General features: G+C 41.1%; 1 protein-coding gene across 1 annotated transcript in view; it reads left to right on the top strand.

Moving 5' to 3' along the window:
* The window catches only part of PLEKHM3 (pleckstrin homology domain containing M3), a 217,514-nt gene that overhangs the window by 43,192 nt on the left and 157,269 nt on the right, over window positions 1–17,053 (top strand). Inside the window, exon 2 of the mRNA XM_004378281.2 lies at window positions 293–1,199. Within this exon, the coding sequence (XP_004378338.1) occupies window positions 596–1,199 (604 nt within the window). The 5' untranslated portion in view covers window positions 293–595. The remainder of the gene's footprint in view (window positions 1–292; window positions 1,200–17,053) is intronic.

Genomic DNA, 17,053 nt, shown 5'->3' with positions numbered 1-17,053 from the left:
TCACAGAGATTTGCCAAGGCAATCTTTTCACAACTGCTCTCAAAGGCTTCTCTGTGTGAGTAAAAGCTATTGACCTTAATTCTCCTTATCAAGTGCTCTACCCTGCTCTGTGTAAGTTCTAATACAAAGCCAGTAGTAGTGTGTACTCCCGACAGTGGAACTCCTGTGTAAGTATTTTCCATCTTTGTGCATGACTGCCATGGAAGAGGGGTAAAGATGGGGAGTAATTAGGCAGGTTCCTATAGAACATAATCGACTATGTGCCAATGTTGTCCTGTTTGTTTTCCTCCAGGAAATCAAGGATTGCCATGGCATTGCTTTGACAAGCACTTCTGGTTATCTTCACAGAGAACTCACTGAAGAATCATCTCAAAGCAACATCTTTCTCCCCATCCCTCTTTTAATGTCCATTTTTAAGTGGACTGGGAAAACATCAACCACGCGTGTGCTTGGCCTGCTCCAGGCAGCCAAATGAAGCTTTCTTCAAGTTGTTTCTAGAACCGTACTGCTGAAGCACCTCCCGGTATTGGGTAAATGTTCATGAAGTCCTTTTCTGAACCAGCTTAGGAGGCTTAGACCTCTTAGAGCCTGTGGCATGGAAGCTTTGGAAGTGGATGATATCAGCCCGGCCTTGGAAGTTACTGAGGATTTCTTTAGTTCTTTTGATAGTAAGATAGAAAAGGCTGTACAGCAAGCAGAGGTTTATGGGATTCAAGAAGTCCCTGAACTGGTGGGGCATGAAGTATTCAGTAACATACCAGACAATGGTGCTATCAGGAATGTTGCCTCCCTGGGCAAGGGGGGCATGATTTGGGACCACTGTAACAGCAGGCTCTTAGAAACCAAAGCTCAAAATATCTTCCCTGCCAAAGAACAGTTTATGGTTCAGAGAGGGGCAACTCCGGATAATCTTTCCTGGATGGAACAAAAGGAAACCTCAACCTTTAATTTTTTCAACATTTGCCAGCGTCGGAGGGACAGACCTCGATCTGTAAATGACTTATTGGATGAGACCTCTACTTTCAAGCCAGGGCATGCTCGATCAAGGTCAGATATTACTCAAGTGGACTGGAGGGTAGTCCTCAAAACCACACCTTTGCAGCAGCAGCAGCAACTGTCTCTTCAGGGCCCTCACTTCACCAGGCTGTCTTTTCTGTCACCTTCAACAAGTAAGGTAGAAGATGCTCAAGGAAATACTGGTATGTTTTTCTATCAGACTGCTATTAAACAATTGTTGATTTTCTTTTATCTTTCTTACATCTACCTCATGAGAATCTTACTCTCCAATATCCGTGTCTCACTTTGCTTACTTTAAAAACTCCCTCTTCGTTTTACTTTTCTATTTGGCCTCAAGGCAACAGTCTTACTATCTTCTTAAAAGGTACTGAGTGAAAAGACCGAAACCAAAAACCAAACCAGTTGCCGTTCAGTTGCCACTGACTCGTGGTGATCCCATGTGTGTCAGAGTAGACTTTGCTCCATAGGGCTTACAGTGGCTGATTTTTCAGAAGTAGATTGCCAGGCCTTTCTTCCGAGGTGCCTCTGGATGAACTCGAACCTCCAACCTTTCGATTAGCAGCAAAAAAAAAAAAACCTGAGTGAAAAGATAACTATGGTTACTTTTCTCATTCTCATGTTGTCTGTTAGAATCGGAGTATTCTCATACTTACTGTAGTATTTTCCTTTGAACATTGTATGATACTGCTTGTTCACAACAGTCAATGTTTACTGGATAATGAATTGGGCTTAGCATCATGTTATGAAGGATTCAAAGAAGTATGAAGACAGGATCCCTGCCTTAAAGAGCTTCTCATGTAGTTGAGGAGATCAGACTCAGACAGACTCAGGAAGGTACCCAGGAATGAGAGACAGCAGGTGGTTAATTGAAATTGTTTGTGAGGGAACTTTTGTGTTCCTCTATATTGTTGGGATTTTTTTGATGAATGAGTGGCAGTGACTATTAGTGGACAAAGGAAGGAGAAGACCCTGGAGGCTGGACTTGTCAGAAAGGGCTTCCTAGAGGAAATGGAACTTGAGCTGGACCTCAAAGTACACAAAGATGCAGAAAGAGGGATGTAGTAGAGGACACTGCAGTCAGGATCATGGTGTGAACAAAGACGAAGAGCTGGGAGTACAGAGGAGAACAAGCTGACCCTTGTGTGAGTAGAGCAAAGGGTCCCATGGTGAAGAGTAGGAGGGAAGGGTTGGAGAGATTGATTAGGAACTCATGGTGGAAGGCCTTAAATTCCTTTTTCCTCGTATTTTATAAACATGTATGTGTATACCAAGAGCACATGCATGCACTCACGCACTCACGCATGAGCTTTCTCTTCCCTGAGTCCTGAGACATGACAAATCATTGCTCCATTTCCCCTAGAATTTTCCCTCACAAGAACCTCATTTATAACTTTCATTACTGATGATTCTTCACTCACTCTGCTCAACTCTTAATTTAGATTGCTTCTCCTCAATTAACTAGGGAGACTATTTTATGTATTTACTGCCATTTTAGTGTTACTTCAGTCCCTATCATTGCTTGGTAATCTATTGATAAATTTATCATTTTAATTAATAAAATTCAGTTTGTAATTGTAACCTGAGGCAAGGCTGTGTTTGTTAAGGAAATGCAGTGCTCTTGCCTATGAGGTGCCTCATTGTTTTGACATCCAGTTGAAATGTTTTGGTTAGATGGGTTTTATTATCCCTCCCAGCCTTTTAAAATATTTTTTCCTTACTCAGACTTACGATTTGTATTTCTTTTTCTTTTCTCCTAGACTTTCACCAGTCTTCTGTAACATCAAGTCAAGGGTGGTGACCATGGGAGTAAAAAGAAAGGGACAATATAAAGCACAAGACTTGATAACCGATTATGTATTGGGGGACGTACAAGTTGCTGTGACCTAGGTGCCTGATGGAATGACGGCTTTGTCCCTGAGCTCATGTACAAAAGGCGCACTCTTTGATTAGCAAATAACTTCAGTAGTTTTCTGGTTTCTTAGAGTTCACATAGATTTCTTTCTATCTTTAAACCACCTTTACTAGTTTAAATCCCTGGCATAACCCAAGTTAACAGAATGTCATTTATTTGTTTATTTTTTCCCTATCTTGTCAGAGGCTTAGTGAGGGTAACGAGCGCCAGGGGCAATTTCTAAGTTTGCGCTCCCTCCACCTTGTGAGGGGGGTTGGTGATTTGCCAGTGGGCCTTATCTGGCACCCCCTTGGATTTGCATCTGGGGGACAGATGCCTCCCTCTAACCCTCCTCCTCACTATGCCCCTGTATCCTGTTCTGATTGCAAATGCAAGGACCTTCCTTATATTCTCTAAAGTTCTAGACTTCTTTCTTGAGTATATGACAGACCCTGATTATTATTTTTTAGTACTCAATTTTAAAAAGAAGTTGGGCATTAAACTATGTAGAAATATAAGTACTGAGTGGTATTTTGAAAAGTAAAGTGCAACAAATGGCCTCTGCAGGTATTAATGTAATATAACGAGGCCACCTTTTAGTCATCCCATGGTATCCACATCCTAGCAAGAATTAGCAAACTTGGAGAAATGGCATGCCAGGTTTCTGACACCTTTTCTTTCTAGCATGTTCTGGAGAGGTGGCAAGAAAATGTTGTTGCTCACCAGGTGAAGGGCAAGCAGTAAGTGCCCACTGGCCACCCAGAGGAGTTCCAGATACATGGCTGACCACCCACTCTGCTGACTGTAATTCTCACAAGTGAGGGGGCACAGGCCAACACCCAGGTGCATACTAGTCAAGATCAACCAAGATCTTTGGGTGAACTTTACTCTGAAATCTTTAAAATTAGCCATCCAAACTGAAGAAAGGTTCATTGTTTCTCCTGGAGGAATATGCCAAAAGCAGAGGGTAGCAGTGTAGCATCTTGGCTAGAGCTGGAAATGAGGACCCAGGAGACTTCGGGCCAGGCCGACCTGTTTCTTGAACTTCACACTCACATAACTGAGTGCCTGGTGAGCATCTCTGGTGGCATATTCCACAGGTATCTCAAATTCAGAGTGTCTAAAAACGATTCATCATCCTCCTGTCTCCTACTCCTGCAGTTCTAAGAATTAACAAAGGTGTGTCCAGAGGCTCGGGGCTCCTCACAAGTAAAACGTAGTGAAATGGGTTTCCTTTGATGAGATCAACTGGGCTTAGTGTCTAGCTCTGCCACTCTCTTACTTATGGGCTTTATCACTGCATGGTCTTATATTTTCCCAGTTGATTCCCAGCCTCAAACCACCCCCCCGCCTTCTGAGCTCACCTTGAATAGCTTAAAGGCATGGTAGTGATTTTTTACTCCTCCTCCACCTCCTTATCTTTCTGCTCCCATCACCTCCCCGCCTCCCTCCCATGTCAACAAGTTAAGAGTCTTCTTCATTAGGTGGACCACTATGTCTTCTGCCTCAATTGGTGATAAATAACTGGACTCTTGAGCCTTACTGAGGATAAATGCTGCTTTGGGTTTAAAGCAGATTGGGTTCTTACATAATGAAGTGTATACACACAGTAGAAGGTGGAAGAACTCTGAAGTAGGACTCAAGAAATATCTTACCCAACTCTACCTCTAATTTACTGTGTTGGTTTGGAAAAATCACTTATTGTCTATTATCTTTGGTTTATAAGCCTAAAGAGGCAGGTTCTCTACAATCCTTCCTACCTGTTAAATTATATCATGCCAGGATGTATCTGAACTGACCCTGACTTACAGATGTGTGGGAGCTAATTACCATAGTCAGTTCAGTAATAATAAGGTTATGATAGAAACATAGGTATGGCTGAAATTATTTAACACAGAAAGATTTCTGTGTGCCTTATAACTCTACTTCTGGATGAACTGCTGTTGCAATTTTTAAAATAAAAATTTAAAAAAATCCTTTGCAATAGCTATCAAGCTCTGAAACTCAACAAACTGCCAGAATCTAGCTTACTTTTTCATCCCCGACTGTGTTCACATTTTCATCTACTTGGCAAGGGCAGTGGTCAACTGGGTTTTTGTTTCAGTCGATTTCACTTTCTGGTGACCTGGTATCATTCCTATACCTGTATTTTTTGTTCCAACTACTTCAGGAGAAGGGCTCAAGCAGAGATTTTCTTTGGGGCTAGAAAAGCCATGGCAGTATAGTTTCTTTATCCTGGGTTTTTTGTCACTCTGCTTCAGTTCCCTTTTCCCCATCTTTAAAAAAAAAAAGTCAAATGTGGAACTTTGACTAAAATGACTGCTTTTTTCAATTATGATATTTCTTAAAAGCCTGGAGCCAGTAGAGGTGGGAATATTCCTACGGGCTTAGAACAAGTGAGGTCACCAGGACGTGGTCTCTTGCTGAATTTATGATTCACCCTTTAGCAAGATTAGTCAGTACAAAGAAGTTGCTAAAATAGGTCACAGAAAGTTGATTTTATATGGTTGTATAGTTTCTGTTGGTTATGTTATTGAATGTTGGCCCGTGGCAGCTATTTGGAAACTCAACAAGGCTCAACAACAGCCCTCATTCTGATTCTCAATATTTCTGTATAGGAACTCTGAAAATGAAGTGTCTAACATTTTTTATAGTTGTTCTGTTAAGTATATTTTGTGTTCCTTGGTTAATGTCTTAGTCAGGGTTCTCTAGAGAAACAGAACCCAGAGAAAGAGAGAGAGATTGAGATTGATTGATTGATTTTAATAAATTGGCGCATATGATTTTGGGGGCCTGGCAAGACCAAAATGCTCAGATCAGATGATAGGCTGGAGATTCCTGCAGTCTTGTGTCCCATATCCAAGGGTCAGGCTATAGGCTGGATATTCCTGTAGTCTTGTGTTCTAAAATCAGTAGGTCAGGCGATAAGATGGAGAGTCCTGCAGTCTTGTCAGGCAACAGGAAGAGTGAAGAGTGGAAGAATTCTGGCATTATGTCTGTTTATAGTCTGGAGGCAGAATACACCCTAGGGAAGACTCTTTTTGCTCTTAAGGTCTTCAGTTGATTGGAGGAGGCCCACCCACATTATGAAGGGTAATTATGAAGGCTTTACTTAAGGCCAACTGATTTAATCACATATAAATACTTCATAACAGCATCTAGTGTTTGACCAAAGAACCGGGCACCATAGCCTAGCCAAGCTGACACATAAAATTAACCATCATAGCTACAGAGAGCAATGGTTACTGGTTCTACAAACTGCTAGTGTTACCTTTCTAAAACACAAATTGTATTAGACCACTGTCTTCTCAAAAATGAACCGAGGTTCCCCATTCCTTACAAAATCAAGTGTAAACTTCATAAAGCATCCACATAGCTACCCAACCTTACCACCTACAAGCTTCCTCCACCCTGTCTGTGTGCCATTTTTGAACATGCCATGTCCTTTCAAGCTTCTGGATCTTTGCTCATGATGTTTCTTCATCCCAGAATACCTTTTCACTTTTCAAAATCCTCCATTATCTTTCAAGGACCAATTCAAATGACACATCATCCCTGAGACCTTTCCAGATTTTTCTCAATTAAAATCATATTTTTCTTTCACTTTATGTTCCCACAGCATATTTTACTCTACTGCCTATTATAGGTAATTGCTTGTACATCCATCTGTTCCACTATTGGAAGTCCCTTGAAGATATGAACCATATTATAGAACATTTATGTATCACTCCAAGTATGAGCGTATGGGAGGTATTTTGTTGAATTCTACATATCGGTGCTTGGAAAATCAGGATAGTGCCAATTATATTTCTTTTTTTCCAAAATGGGTACTGCCGCTCTTTTCTTTTTCCCTACCTACAGTTTGCATCAAGTTAGAGCAAGTTTTTCATTATTACTATTGACACTGTCAATAATGCTGTCAATAAGAGCTATGACTTAATGAGTGCTAACTTTACACATCACCCTGTGCTAAGAAGTGCTCATCCATTATCTTACTTAATATTCACAGTGGTTTAATATAGTAGATGATATTATCCTGATTTTACAAATGAGACTGAGCCTTAGAGAAGTTGAATTCACTCAAGGCTATACAACTAGTATGTGGTGGGTCTAAGATTCCAAGCCACGCCTCACTCCGAAGACTACTGGCAACTACTCTGTTACAGTGCTTTCAGGCCTGAGAAGTTTAGGACTCATTCCTACTACCACAAATAAAACACAGTATGGTCTATATGGAAAGTCTGGAGGTTGGGGATTCACTCCCAGCTTGCCCACTATATAGTATAACCTTGTCTAAGTCATTTTAGTTCCCAGAACCTGTTTCCAAATCTGTTAAATTAGTGTATCCAAAGGCTTTCAGCAGCAAGTAAAAGTAGTATAAACAGTAAGGACTTTTATTATCTTATTTTTTCATCTGTTTAACAGATGGCTATCAAACAATCTATTGAATGTCAAATACTATATGCAATAAACACTTAACAAGAGGCCTAGAGATAGGTGGCCCCAGGGTCATCAAGGACCCAACCGCTTTCCATCTTTTTGCTCTGCTATCCTCAGTGGATTGGTGATGTCTCTTCTCTCCCTTCATTGTTACAAAGTGAAAGGGCCCTAAAAAATACAAGATGAATCCTGCTCGCAAAGGACTCTGGGGAAGAACCAGAGTACTGACTGAGCAGTGACCTGGGCCAAGAAAAAGCACACCAAACACCTGACTTCATAGTAATGTTAATTGAAACCCATTAACTAGTACAAAAACAACCTCATTAATCATTGTTTAGACTTTCCTGCACGTAGGCCCTACATGTTAACATTAGATGATACAGTATATAAACACCCAATCCTCCCTGTTGTGCGTGGGCCTCTACTTGGGTGACTGTTGATACTTTACTGTCTGTCACAAGATTTCTGGCACTAATCTGTATATGTAAGTTCCCTAATAAAGCCTTGTCTGATCAACCTGGCTTTTACTGCTTCCGTTTTTGGAATCCTACCTGTGCCCTTTGAAGCACGACTGCCACTGGTCTGGTGGGGTGAGACACGGGATATCTACAGCAGCCCCAAATATCACTTTCTTATATAGCAACAGCCAAAGTCAGGAAGGGACAGCAGGGAATCTCCTCTGGGTCTCTTCCCTTGAGGCCCACAACAGCACCTCCTTAGTGGCCAGAACTGGGTCACATTAAAAAAAAAAAAAAAAACCCACCAAACCAAACCCATTGCCGTTGAATTGATTCCAACTCATAGCGACCCTACAGGATAGGGTAGAACTGTCCCATAGGGTTTCCAAGGAGCAGCTGTTGGATTTGAACTGCAGACCTTTTGGTTAGCAGCCAAGCTCTTAACCACTTCACCACCAGGGCTGCACTGTGTCACATACCCACCCCTAAAGCAGTCTTTGCAAAGGATAACGGAATTACTATGATTGTAAAAAAATCGTGATTCTTTCCATCAAGGGGGAGAGAGGCTGCCTTCCCTGAGCATATTGTCACTATAGCTTAACAAAATTAGGGTTCTATTGGCAAAGAAGGCAGGGAACTAGTCTATGGGGTAAGCAACTAATGGAATCTGTCCCCAGATAAGACTGGACTAAAGAGATTTCTAGGATGTCTTCTGGCTCAGGCTTCTGTGATTCTGTATGTTGCCCAAAGATATAGTAATGGAATGCCACTTATTTTAAAATCTGGTGGTGTGAGTTTGAGAAGGAGCCCTGATGGTGCAGTGGTTAAGAGCTCGGCTGCTAACCAAAAAGTCAGCAGTTCGAATCCCCCAGCCACTCCTTGGAAACTCTATGGGGCAGTTCTACTCTGTCCTATAGGATCACTATGAGTCAGAATCAACTTGACGGCAATAGGTTGATTTTGTTGGTTAGTAAGTTTGGGAAATTCTTTTATACTCAATTCCTATAGATTCAAGTTATGGAGAAAAAAGCTCACTATGGCAAAGAGTGAGTATGGTTTGAAAGTTGACTTTTGGAATTGTTTTCTAGAGTTCTGTAGAGGCTGGGGATTACCCGTGTCACAGAAGGCAGAAAGCTGTCTGTCAATTTGTTGTACTGTGGTGGCTTGCATGTTGCTGTGATGCTGGAAGCTATGCCACCAGTATACCTTCAAACACTAACAGGGGCTCCCATGGTGGACAGGTTTCAGCAGAGCTTCCAGACTAAGACTAGGAAGAAAAGTGTGGTGATCTACTTTTGAAAATTATCCAATAAAAGCCTTATGGATTGCAACAGAACATTGTCCGATATATCAACAATCGTGAAGATGGTACACAACCAGGTAACATTGAGTTTTGTTATACATAAGGTCGCCATGAGTTGGAGCCAACTCAATAGCAACTAACTAACTGTGAAGGCTTGTCACAGAAGCAGAAAGTCACTGCTTGTAAGAAGTCAGGTCTGTAATCTCCTAGTCAGGTTCATATTTTGAGAAGTGAGATTGACTAGGACTTTATTGACTTCTGCTCTATCACTGTTGCCCATAGCAAAGAAGTTACATGGAAAAGATCCCTGAGTTGGTTATCTAGCTAACGTGTAGCCAGATGTGTTACAGATCTATTTCTACTAGAGCCTACACAGATAATCAGATAGCATAAGTCTTTTCTCCTAGATTAATCAAGAGAAAACATATGGGATATTATCTTTTCTACCAATAAGGAAAGATCTCCAGAGTAGCTCCTAGAAAAAATATCACTTGAGCTTAGTTCTTTTCCACCAGAATAAATCTGCCAACAAATATCTGTGGGCTAGCGGTGGCCTGCACTAGGGCAATGATGGAGTCTGTGGAGCATATCTAAAATGTTCTAGACACAGTCTCACTTTGGTTCCGGTAGCATCGTTCTCTTCATGTTCTTCGCTGTGTACATTTGTGACAACGTCATGGTTGATGTAGATCTTGATAATTTCACTTCTCTCATTGCCTCCAATGAGAAGAACAAAGACAAAAGTTTTTTCCCTCCTTCTTTCTGACTTGAAGATAGTTGAGTATTATAACATGAAATAATTAAACTTAGAAAACTGTGTTTTGTTAACCAGCAGTGTAAAGAGAAGGGAGACCATGTGATCTTGAACGTGAGAAAAAGACCCTTCACCTGATCTTTGAGGGTTGAGCACAAAGCCAGGGTGGAGATGAACACAGCGTATGTGTCGGATAGTCAGGAGGCTGAACTGGAACAGGGCATGCATTTTGGCAAGATTATGGAGGACCTTAAAAACCAGACATAAATAGACTTAATATGATGTGTTTGACAAGAAGCACTCGAAAGTTTCTTGAGTCAAGATTAAAAGGGGATTTTACAAGAAGTCTGAAAGTTGGCAGATATAGGGGGTGGGTTGAGGGTCTAGCAGGGAGCCTCCTTTCCTATGGCTTTATGTGTTCATGTAAAGGGACACCAATTAGAATAACATTCTTGGTTTCTCTCCATCCTTTTGCACACTCCACCCATTGGGAGGAGGAGTGAATCTTGCCAACTTTAAGAGAGGAACTGGGCATGCATAACTAAGCCTCTCCCACAGTAAGCATACATTTTGGTCTGCTCCTCCATGCCATCAGCCTTTCACAGGTAGTTCCCTAGCAGGGGAGACATGTTGTTATCCAGTGCTGCTTGTGACTCTGAGGTAAGTCTGCATAATCCTGGGGTTCAGTGTATTACTGCACACCTAAGCTGTATCCTCCAACCTGGCTGATATTTTGATTTCCATGTGTTTGACTACTTTCTGTCAATCTCAATTCGTTTAAAACTTGGGTGAAGAAAGGGAATACTATTTTTTGGTTCCTTCAGACCCTAATAGTGCATGGGATGGATTGGAGCGTGGAAATAATTGGAGAGATGGAAACCAATTAGAGGGCTCTGTCAATCATCACAATGTGAGGTGATGAGAACTCACACTAGGGTAACTGTCAGTGAAGAGAAGTGGGACTCATGAAGAGAAAAAGAAGGGCTGTAACTGGGGTAGATGAAGTATGGAGGATGAAAGAGAGAGAAAAGTCTGTCTAAAGGGGCATGTGCTCCTGGAAAGATGAAGAGCTCTGTTTTGTACATGTGGAAGGATGGTGGGCTAGCCATCTGGAATGCCCTCTTTCTTCCTTCCTTCTCTGAATGTCCAATTCCATCTTGTCTTCAAAGTCCTTCTCAGATACCACCTCGTCCTTGGAGACTTTCAAGAACTTCCCAGGCAGAAGTCCTCTTTCTTCTCTGAGTTCCTGAGCTCTTTCACTGTACTTAAGGTTCTGAGCACTTTGTACCTCATATTGCAGATACTTTTGGACTTGTCTTTTCTCTCCAACTGGGCTATAAACTGTATTGATAGGATCTGTGTCTGATTATTTGGTATCTCTACAGAATCTAGCATAGTCCTTTGTTCATATAGTCAACAAATATTTATGGAGACAGCCACTGGTATACAGTAGTGAGAAAGGCTTCAAGACTCCTGCCCTCACATAGGAGAGAGTTCTTTGAAGGAAATAAAACAAGGTGATATGATTGAAAGAGAATGAGAAGGGGCTCATTAACTGGCTGGTAAGGAATGGCCTCACTGAGGATAGGGCCTTTGAGGTAAAAAACTGACTAAGCCAAACAGAGCTGAGGAGAGAAGTTCCAGACAGAGAATATAGCAACTTCAAAGGCCTTGAGACTAGAAGGTGTTTGGCATGTTCAAGGAACATAAGAGAGGATTGCAGCTGGAATGAGAGAAGGGACACGATGCAAGATGAGGTCAGAGCAATAATCATGTAGAACAGGAAGTGGAGGCATTAAAAGAATTTGGAATCTGAAGGAAGGAAATTAATTGAGGCATAGGAGAAGTAGGATCAAGTGAATAATTTTTTAATGGACACAACAAATTTTAGCATATTAGAAGACAGGAGGAAAGGAGGCTAGTAGAGGGAGAATTTCAAAATGTTATAGACGAAAGGATTATGAAGAAGAAGGAATTAAGTACAGAGTAGAAGTGGAAGGGTCAGCTGTATAAAGGAGGCAAGAAGTCTGTTCCTGTGAGGCTAAAAGACTAAAATGGCAAACATTATGGAACACTTACGATGTGTCAGACATTGTTCTAAGAGCATTCCTCATAGCAATACAATGAGATTATTGTTGTTGTTAGAAGCCACTGAGTCGGTTCCAACTCATAGCGATCCTATGTACAACAGAATGAAACACTGCCCAGTCCTGTACCATCTTCACAATCGTTGTTATGCTTGAGTCCATTGTTGCAGCCACTGTGTCATTCCATCTCATTGAGTGTCTTCCTTTCCTTCACTGACCCCCTACTTTACCAAGCATGATGTCCTTCTCCAGGGACTGGTTCCTCCTGATAACGTGTGCAAAGTATGTGAGACAAAGTCTTGCCATCCTTTCTTCTAAGGAGCATTCTGGCTGTACTTCTAAGACAGATTTGTTCATTCTTCTGGCAGTCTATGGTATATTTGATACTCTTTGCTAACACCATAATTCAAAGGCATCAGTTCTTCTTTGGTCTTTCTTATTCATTGTCCAGCTTTTGCATGCATATGAAGCAATTGAAAATACCATGGCTTGGGTCAGGCGAGCCTTGGTGGCACAACGGTTAAAGTACTCAGCTGCTAATTGAAAGGTTGGCAGTTCAAACCCACCAGCCACTCTGTAGAAGAAAGATGTGGCAGTCTGCTTCTGTAAAGATTTACAATCTTGGAAACCCTATGGGGCAGTTCTACTCTGTCCTATAGGGTCACTATGAGTCAGAATTGACTCCATGGCAGTGGGTTTTGGTGGGTTGGATCAGACTCACCTTAGTCCTCAAAGTGACATCTTTGCTTTTTAACACTTTAAAGAGGTCTTTTGCATTAGATTTGTCCAATGCAGTTATGAATCAGGTACTATAATTATAGCTCCATTTTACAGATAAGGAAACTAAGACTCCCATTAAGTAAATGACCTATGGTCACACAGCCAGTAAGGACAGAATTGGGCTTTGAACTTAGGCTGCTATTGTAGGCCAAGGGTGGATGGAGCTGAGAGCAGGTCAGTTTGCAAGAGATGTAGTCCAGGGGTCCCCCTGAAATTAGAGTCAGTGACTAGAGCCTAGTCCTGAAGCCTAGACCTCAAATATGAGGAGAATGTAGACAAGCAGAGATAAAGGGAAATCAGGGTAGGAGCAAGGATGAGAGAAAACGCACCAAGGTTGGGAGGGGATTGGTAATAGAAACTGTAAGCAGGTCAGCTAACTAGAGTATGGGGGAGTCAGGAAGAGTGGCACATCATGTGAGAGGTTCCTGGGGAAACTTATAATGAAAGGATCAGGCTAACATCCGCTGAACCCTCTTATCAATCTTAACATCCCTAAAAATGGGACAACCACCTGTAATATAATCTTGCAAAAAAAACTAACTGAACCTCTAGATATAAGTAGCAGTTGACAGAAAATATGGGAAACATTTGAATAACACCATGAGGATGCTCTTGGCCAATTCTGTGGGACAAATGAACCAATTTCTTCAACAAATACATTAAAAAAAAGGAAGAAGGGGGAACTGTTATAGATTTAAAAGACTTAAAAGAAACATCTACCAAATCAATGTGTGAGCCTTTTTTAAACTGTAATTTGAACAAGCCATCTGTATTAAAGAAATTTTTGAGACAGTTTTGGAAAACGACATGGACTGGGTATTAGATAAGGAATTATTATTAGTTTTGTTGGGTGTGAAAATAATATCGTGTATATACATTTTTTAAAATCCTTATCTGTTATATTAGGTAGACCCTGAAGTATTTACAGGGGAGATGATAAAATGTCTGCCATTTGCTTCCAAATGTTCCAGCAAAAAACAAATAAAAAGGAAGAGTTGGAGAAGAGTGGGAAAAATGAAACAAGAATGGCAGAAACTTGATGATTTTTGAAACTGAGATGTGGGTATATAGGTGCTCATTTTGTTCTTCTCTCTGCTTTTGAGTGTGTTTGAACATTTCCATAATATGTTTTAAGGACAAGCTAAGGAGTTTAGGCTTTATTATGTGGCACCAGGAAACCTGTGGAGGGTTTAGCCCTGAGGAGGGGCATGGGAAGGGCTATGAATGACCCCAAAATGTTAACCTGGTAACAGTATGTAAAATGGCCAGGAAGGAGGAGGCCTAGAGGTGGGAACCCAATTCAGACCTTGACTAGGATAGTGGCCCTAAGAACAGAAACTTTAAAAAAAAATGGATAGAGGAAATAATAGAAAAAGAGGAACTCTTTGGTGGGTTGGCAGTACATAAATGAGTCAGGTGCATAATGGAAAATTCCCTTCTTCCTCTTCAGTCAGTAGCAATTATTATACTAAAGCACTGCACTGGGTATTGTAAGGAGAGGGAAAATGGATCTTCATTGAGGAGAAACTAAAACAGGTCTTCATACTAGCCAAAGTGGAAAGCAATGGGGAAACAAAGAGTTAATTTTTTTTCTTTTTCATGAGGAATTACTGTCTTGTGGTTTCCATATGAAATTCATAGGTACAGTGATTCACTTTGATTACCTTTCTCCATTTTAATTAGGGAAATGGAATTAGTCTTTGTCAGTGATCTCATCTGAATTACTTATAATATTAGCTAATACAGAGACTATATCATTCAAATATGAAAATTGAGAATTTTATGTGTGGGGTTAATAAAATGGGTTGAAATAATACCTTCAAGGCAAATAAAAGCAGGACTATAAATTATTGAAAGTTCTAGATTTAAATATTATATAGCCTTTGATTTGTCAATAGCAATAATAATAAAAACAAACTTTAGATCCAATAGAAAGTAGCGGTTGTTAGAGATTGATAAGAAATAAGAACACTTGACTGTGCTTAGGTGGAACCTTTACATAGACCAAGAGGCAGTTGTTCGAACAGAATAAGGAGATTCTGAGTGGTTTGAAATCAGAAAAGTTGTAAGGCAGGGTTGTATCCTTTCATCATACTTATTCAGTCTTTGTGCTCATCAAATAATCTGAGAAGCCAGACTATATGAGGAAGAACACAGCATCAAGATTGGAGGAAGACTCATTAACAACCTTCGATATGCAGATGACACAACCTTGCTTGCTGAAAGCGAAGAGGACTTGAAGCACTTACTGATGAACACTGAAGTCTATAGCCTTCAGTGTGGATTGCACCTTAACATAAAGAAAACAGATATCCTCACAACTTGACCAATAAACAATGTGATGATAAATGGAGAAAATGTTGAAGTTGTCAAAGATTTTACTTGGATCCACAATCAATGCCCATGGAAGCAGCAATCAAGAAGTCAAATGATGTATTGCACTGGGCAAATCTGCTACAAGAGATCCCTTTAAAGTGTTAAAAAGCAAAGATGTCACTTTGAGGACTAAGGTGCACCTAACCCAAGCCATGGTATTTTCAGTCGTCTCATATGCATGCGAAAGCTGGACAATGAATAAAGAAGACCAAAGTAGAACTGATGCCTTTGAATGATGGTGTTGGTGAAGAATCTTAAATATGCCATGGACTGCCAAAGGAACGAACAAATCTGTCTTGGAAGAAGTACAGCCAGAATGCCCCTTAGAAGCAAGGATGGCGAGACTTTGTCTCATGTACTTTGGACATGTTATCATGAGGGACCAGTCCCTGGAGAAGAAGGACATCATGCTTGGTAGAGGATCAGTGAAAGAGAGGAAGACCGTTAACGAGATGGGTTGACACAGTGGCTGCAACAGTGGGCTCAAGCATAGCAACGATTGTGAACACGGCACAGGACCGGACAGTGTTTTGTTCTGTTGTACATAGGGTTGCTGTGAGTCGGAACCAACTCAACAGCCCCTAACAACAACAACAACAATGATAAGAAATAGTATTTCTTCAGCCCTCTACAGTCAAAGATAATTAATACTTCACACACAAAATCTTAATAGGGTATGACCTAAACAGGCCTCCGGAGACGAATAGGCACCCCAGAGAATAATTTCTTTATCTCATTTGCTGTCTTCTTCCTAATTCTTATTTTTTAAGAAGTTACACTACAAACTGCAGCCTATGTGTATGGGCCATTTCCTATGATCAACATCCCTTTTTTCTATCTCAATTTAACATACCTATTTAGAGGACAAGGAGCCCTGGTGGTGCAGTGGTTAAAGCAATAGACTGCTAACCGAAAGGTAGGCAGTTGGAAACCAGCAGTGGTTCCTTGGGAGAAAGATGTGGCAGTCTGCTTCTGTAGAGATTTACAGCCTTGGAAACCCTATGGGGTTACTATGAGTCAGAATAACTTGATGGCAGTGGGTTTGGTTTGGTGGGTATTTAGAAGGCTGAAGCTGATAGTGGGAGCAGAGATAAGAAATGTTGCCTACTGAGTGGAAACAAATGTTGGCACACATGAATTTTCTATCCTTAATTTTCATCAGTGTCTCAGTTATCTAGTGCTGCTTTAACAGAAATACCCCAAGTGGATGGTTTTAACAAAGAGAAGTTTATTTCCTTACAGTAAAGTAGGCTAAAAGTCCAAATTCAGGGCATCAGCTCCAGGGGAAGGCTTTTTCTTTCTGTTGGCTTTCTTTTCTTCGGTGTTCCCCCGGACTAGGAGCTTCTCTGCGCAGGGACCCCAGTCCGAAGGATGCGCTCTTCTCCCGGAATTGCTTTCTGGATGGTATGAAGTCCCCCTGTCTCACTGCTCACTCCTGTCTTTTATATCTCAAGAGATTGCCTCAGGACACAATCCAATCTTGTAGATTGAGTCCTGCCTCACAAGCATTTTTTGGGGGACATAATTCAATCCATGACAATCAAGAAGGTGAGGGAGCTTTGGAGACTCTTAGGAAGACATTTCATTCAGTCTACCTAAGCTGGCATCTTTTTTTTTTTTTTTCCTTTTTATTATTTTTTCCCATATAAAAATTTATACATACATTTATACATACATTGTTATGTATGTTACGCTCTCTCCATACTGTGACAGCACACTCCTCCTTTCCATCCCTGATTCCCCATGTCCATTCAACCAGCTCCTAACCCTCTCTGCCTTCCTATCTCAACTCTGAACAGAAGCTGCCTGTTTAGTCTCTTGTATCTACTTAAGCTAAGAGGCACACGCCTCATGAGTATCACTTTTATGTCCCACAGTCCAGTCCAATCTGTGTCTGAGGAGTTGGCCTCGGAAATTGTTTTAGTTCTGGGCTGATAGAGAATCCGG

The sequence above is a fragment of the Trichechus manatus genome, unplaced genomic scaffold (assembly GCF_000243295.1).
Source record: "Trichechus manatus latirostris isolate Lorelei unplaced genomic scaffold, TriManLat1.0 scaffold00056, whole genome shotgun sequence".
NCBI lineage: Eukaryota > Metazoa > Chordata > Mammalia > Sirenia > Trichechidae > Trichechus > Trichechus manatus.
The sequence above is the reverse complement of the archived record's forward strand: the minus strand, read 5'-3'. Positions and strand labels throughout refer to the sequence as shown.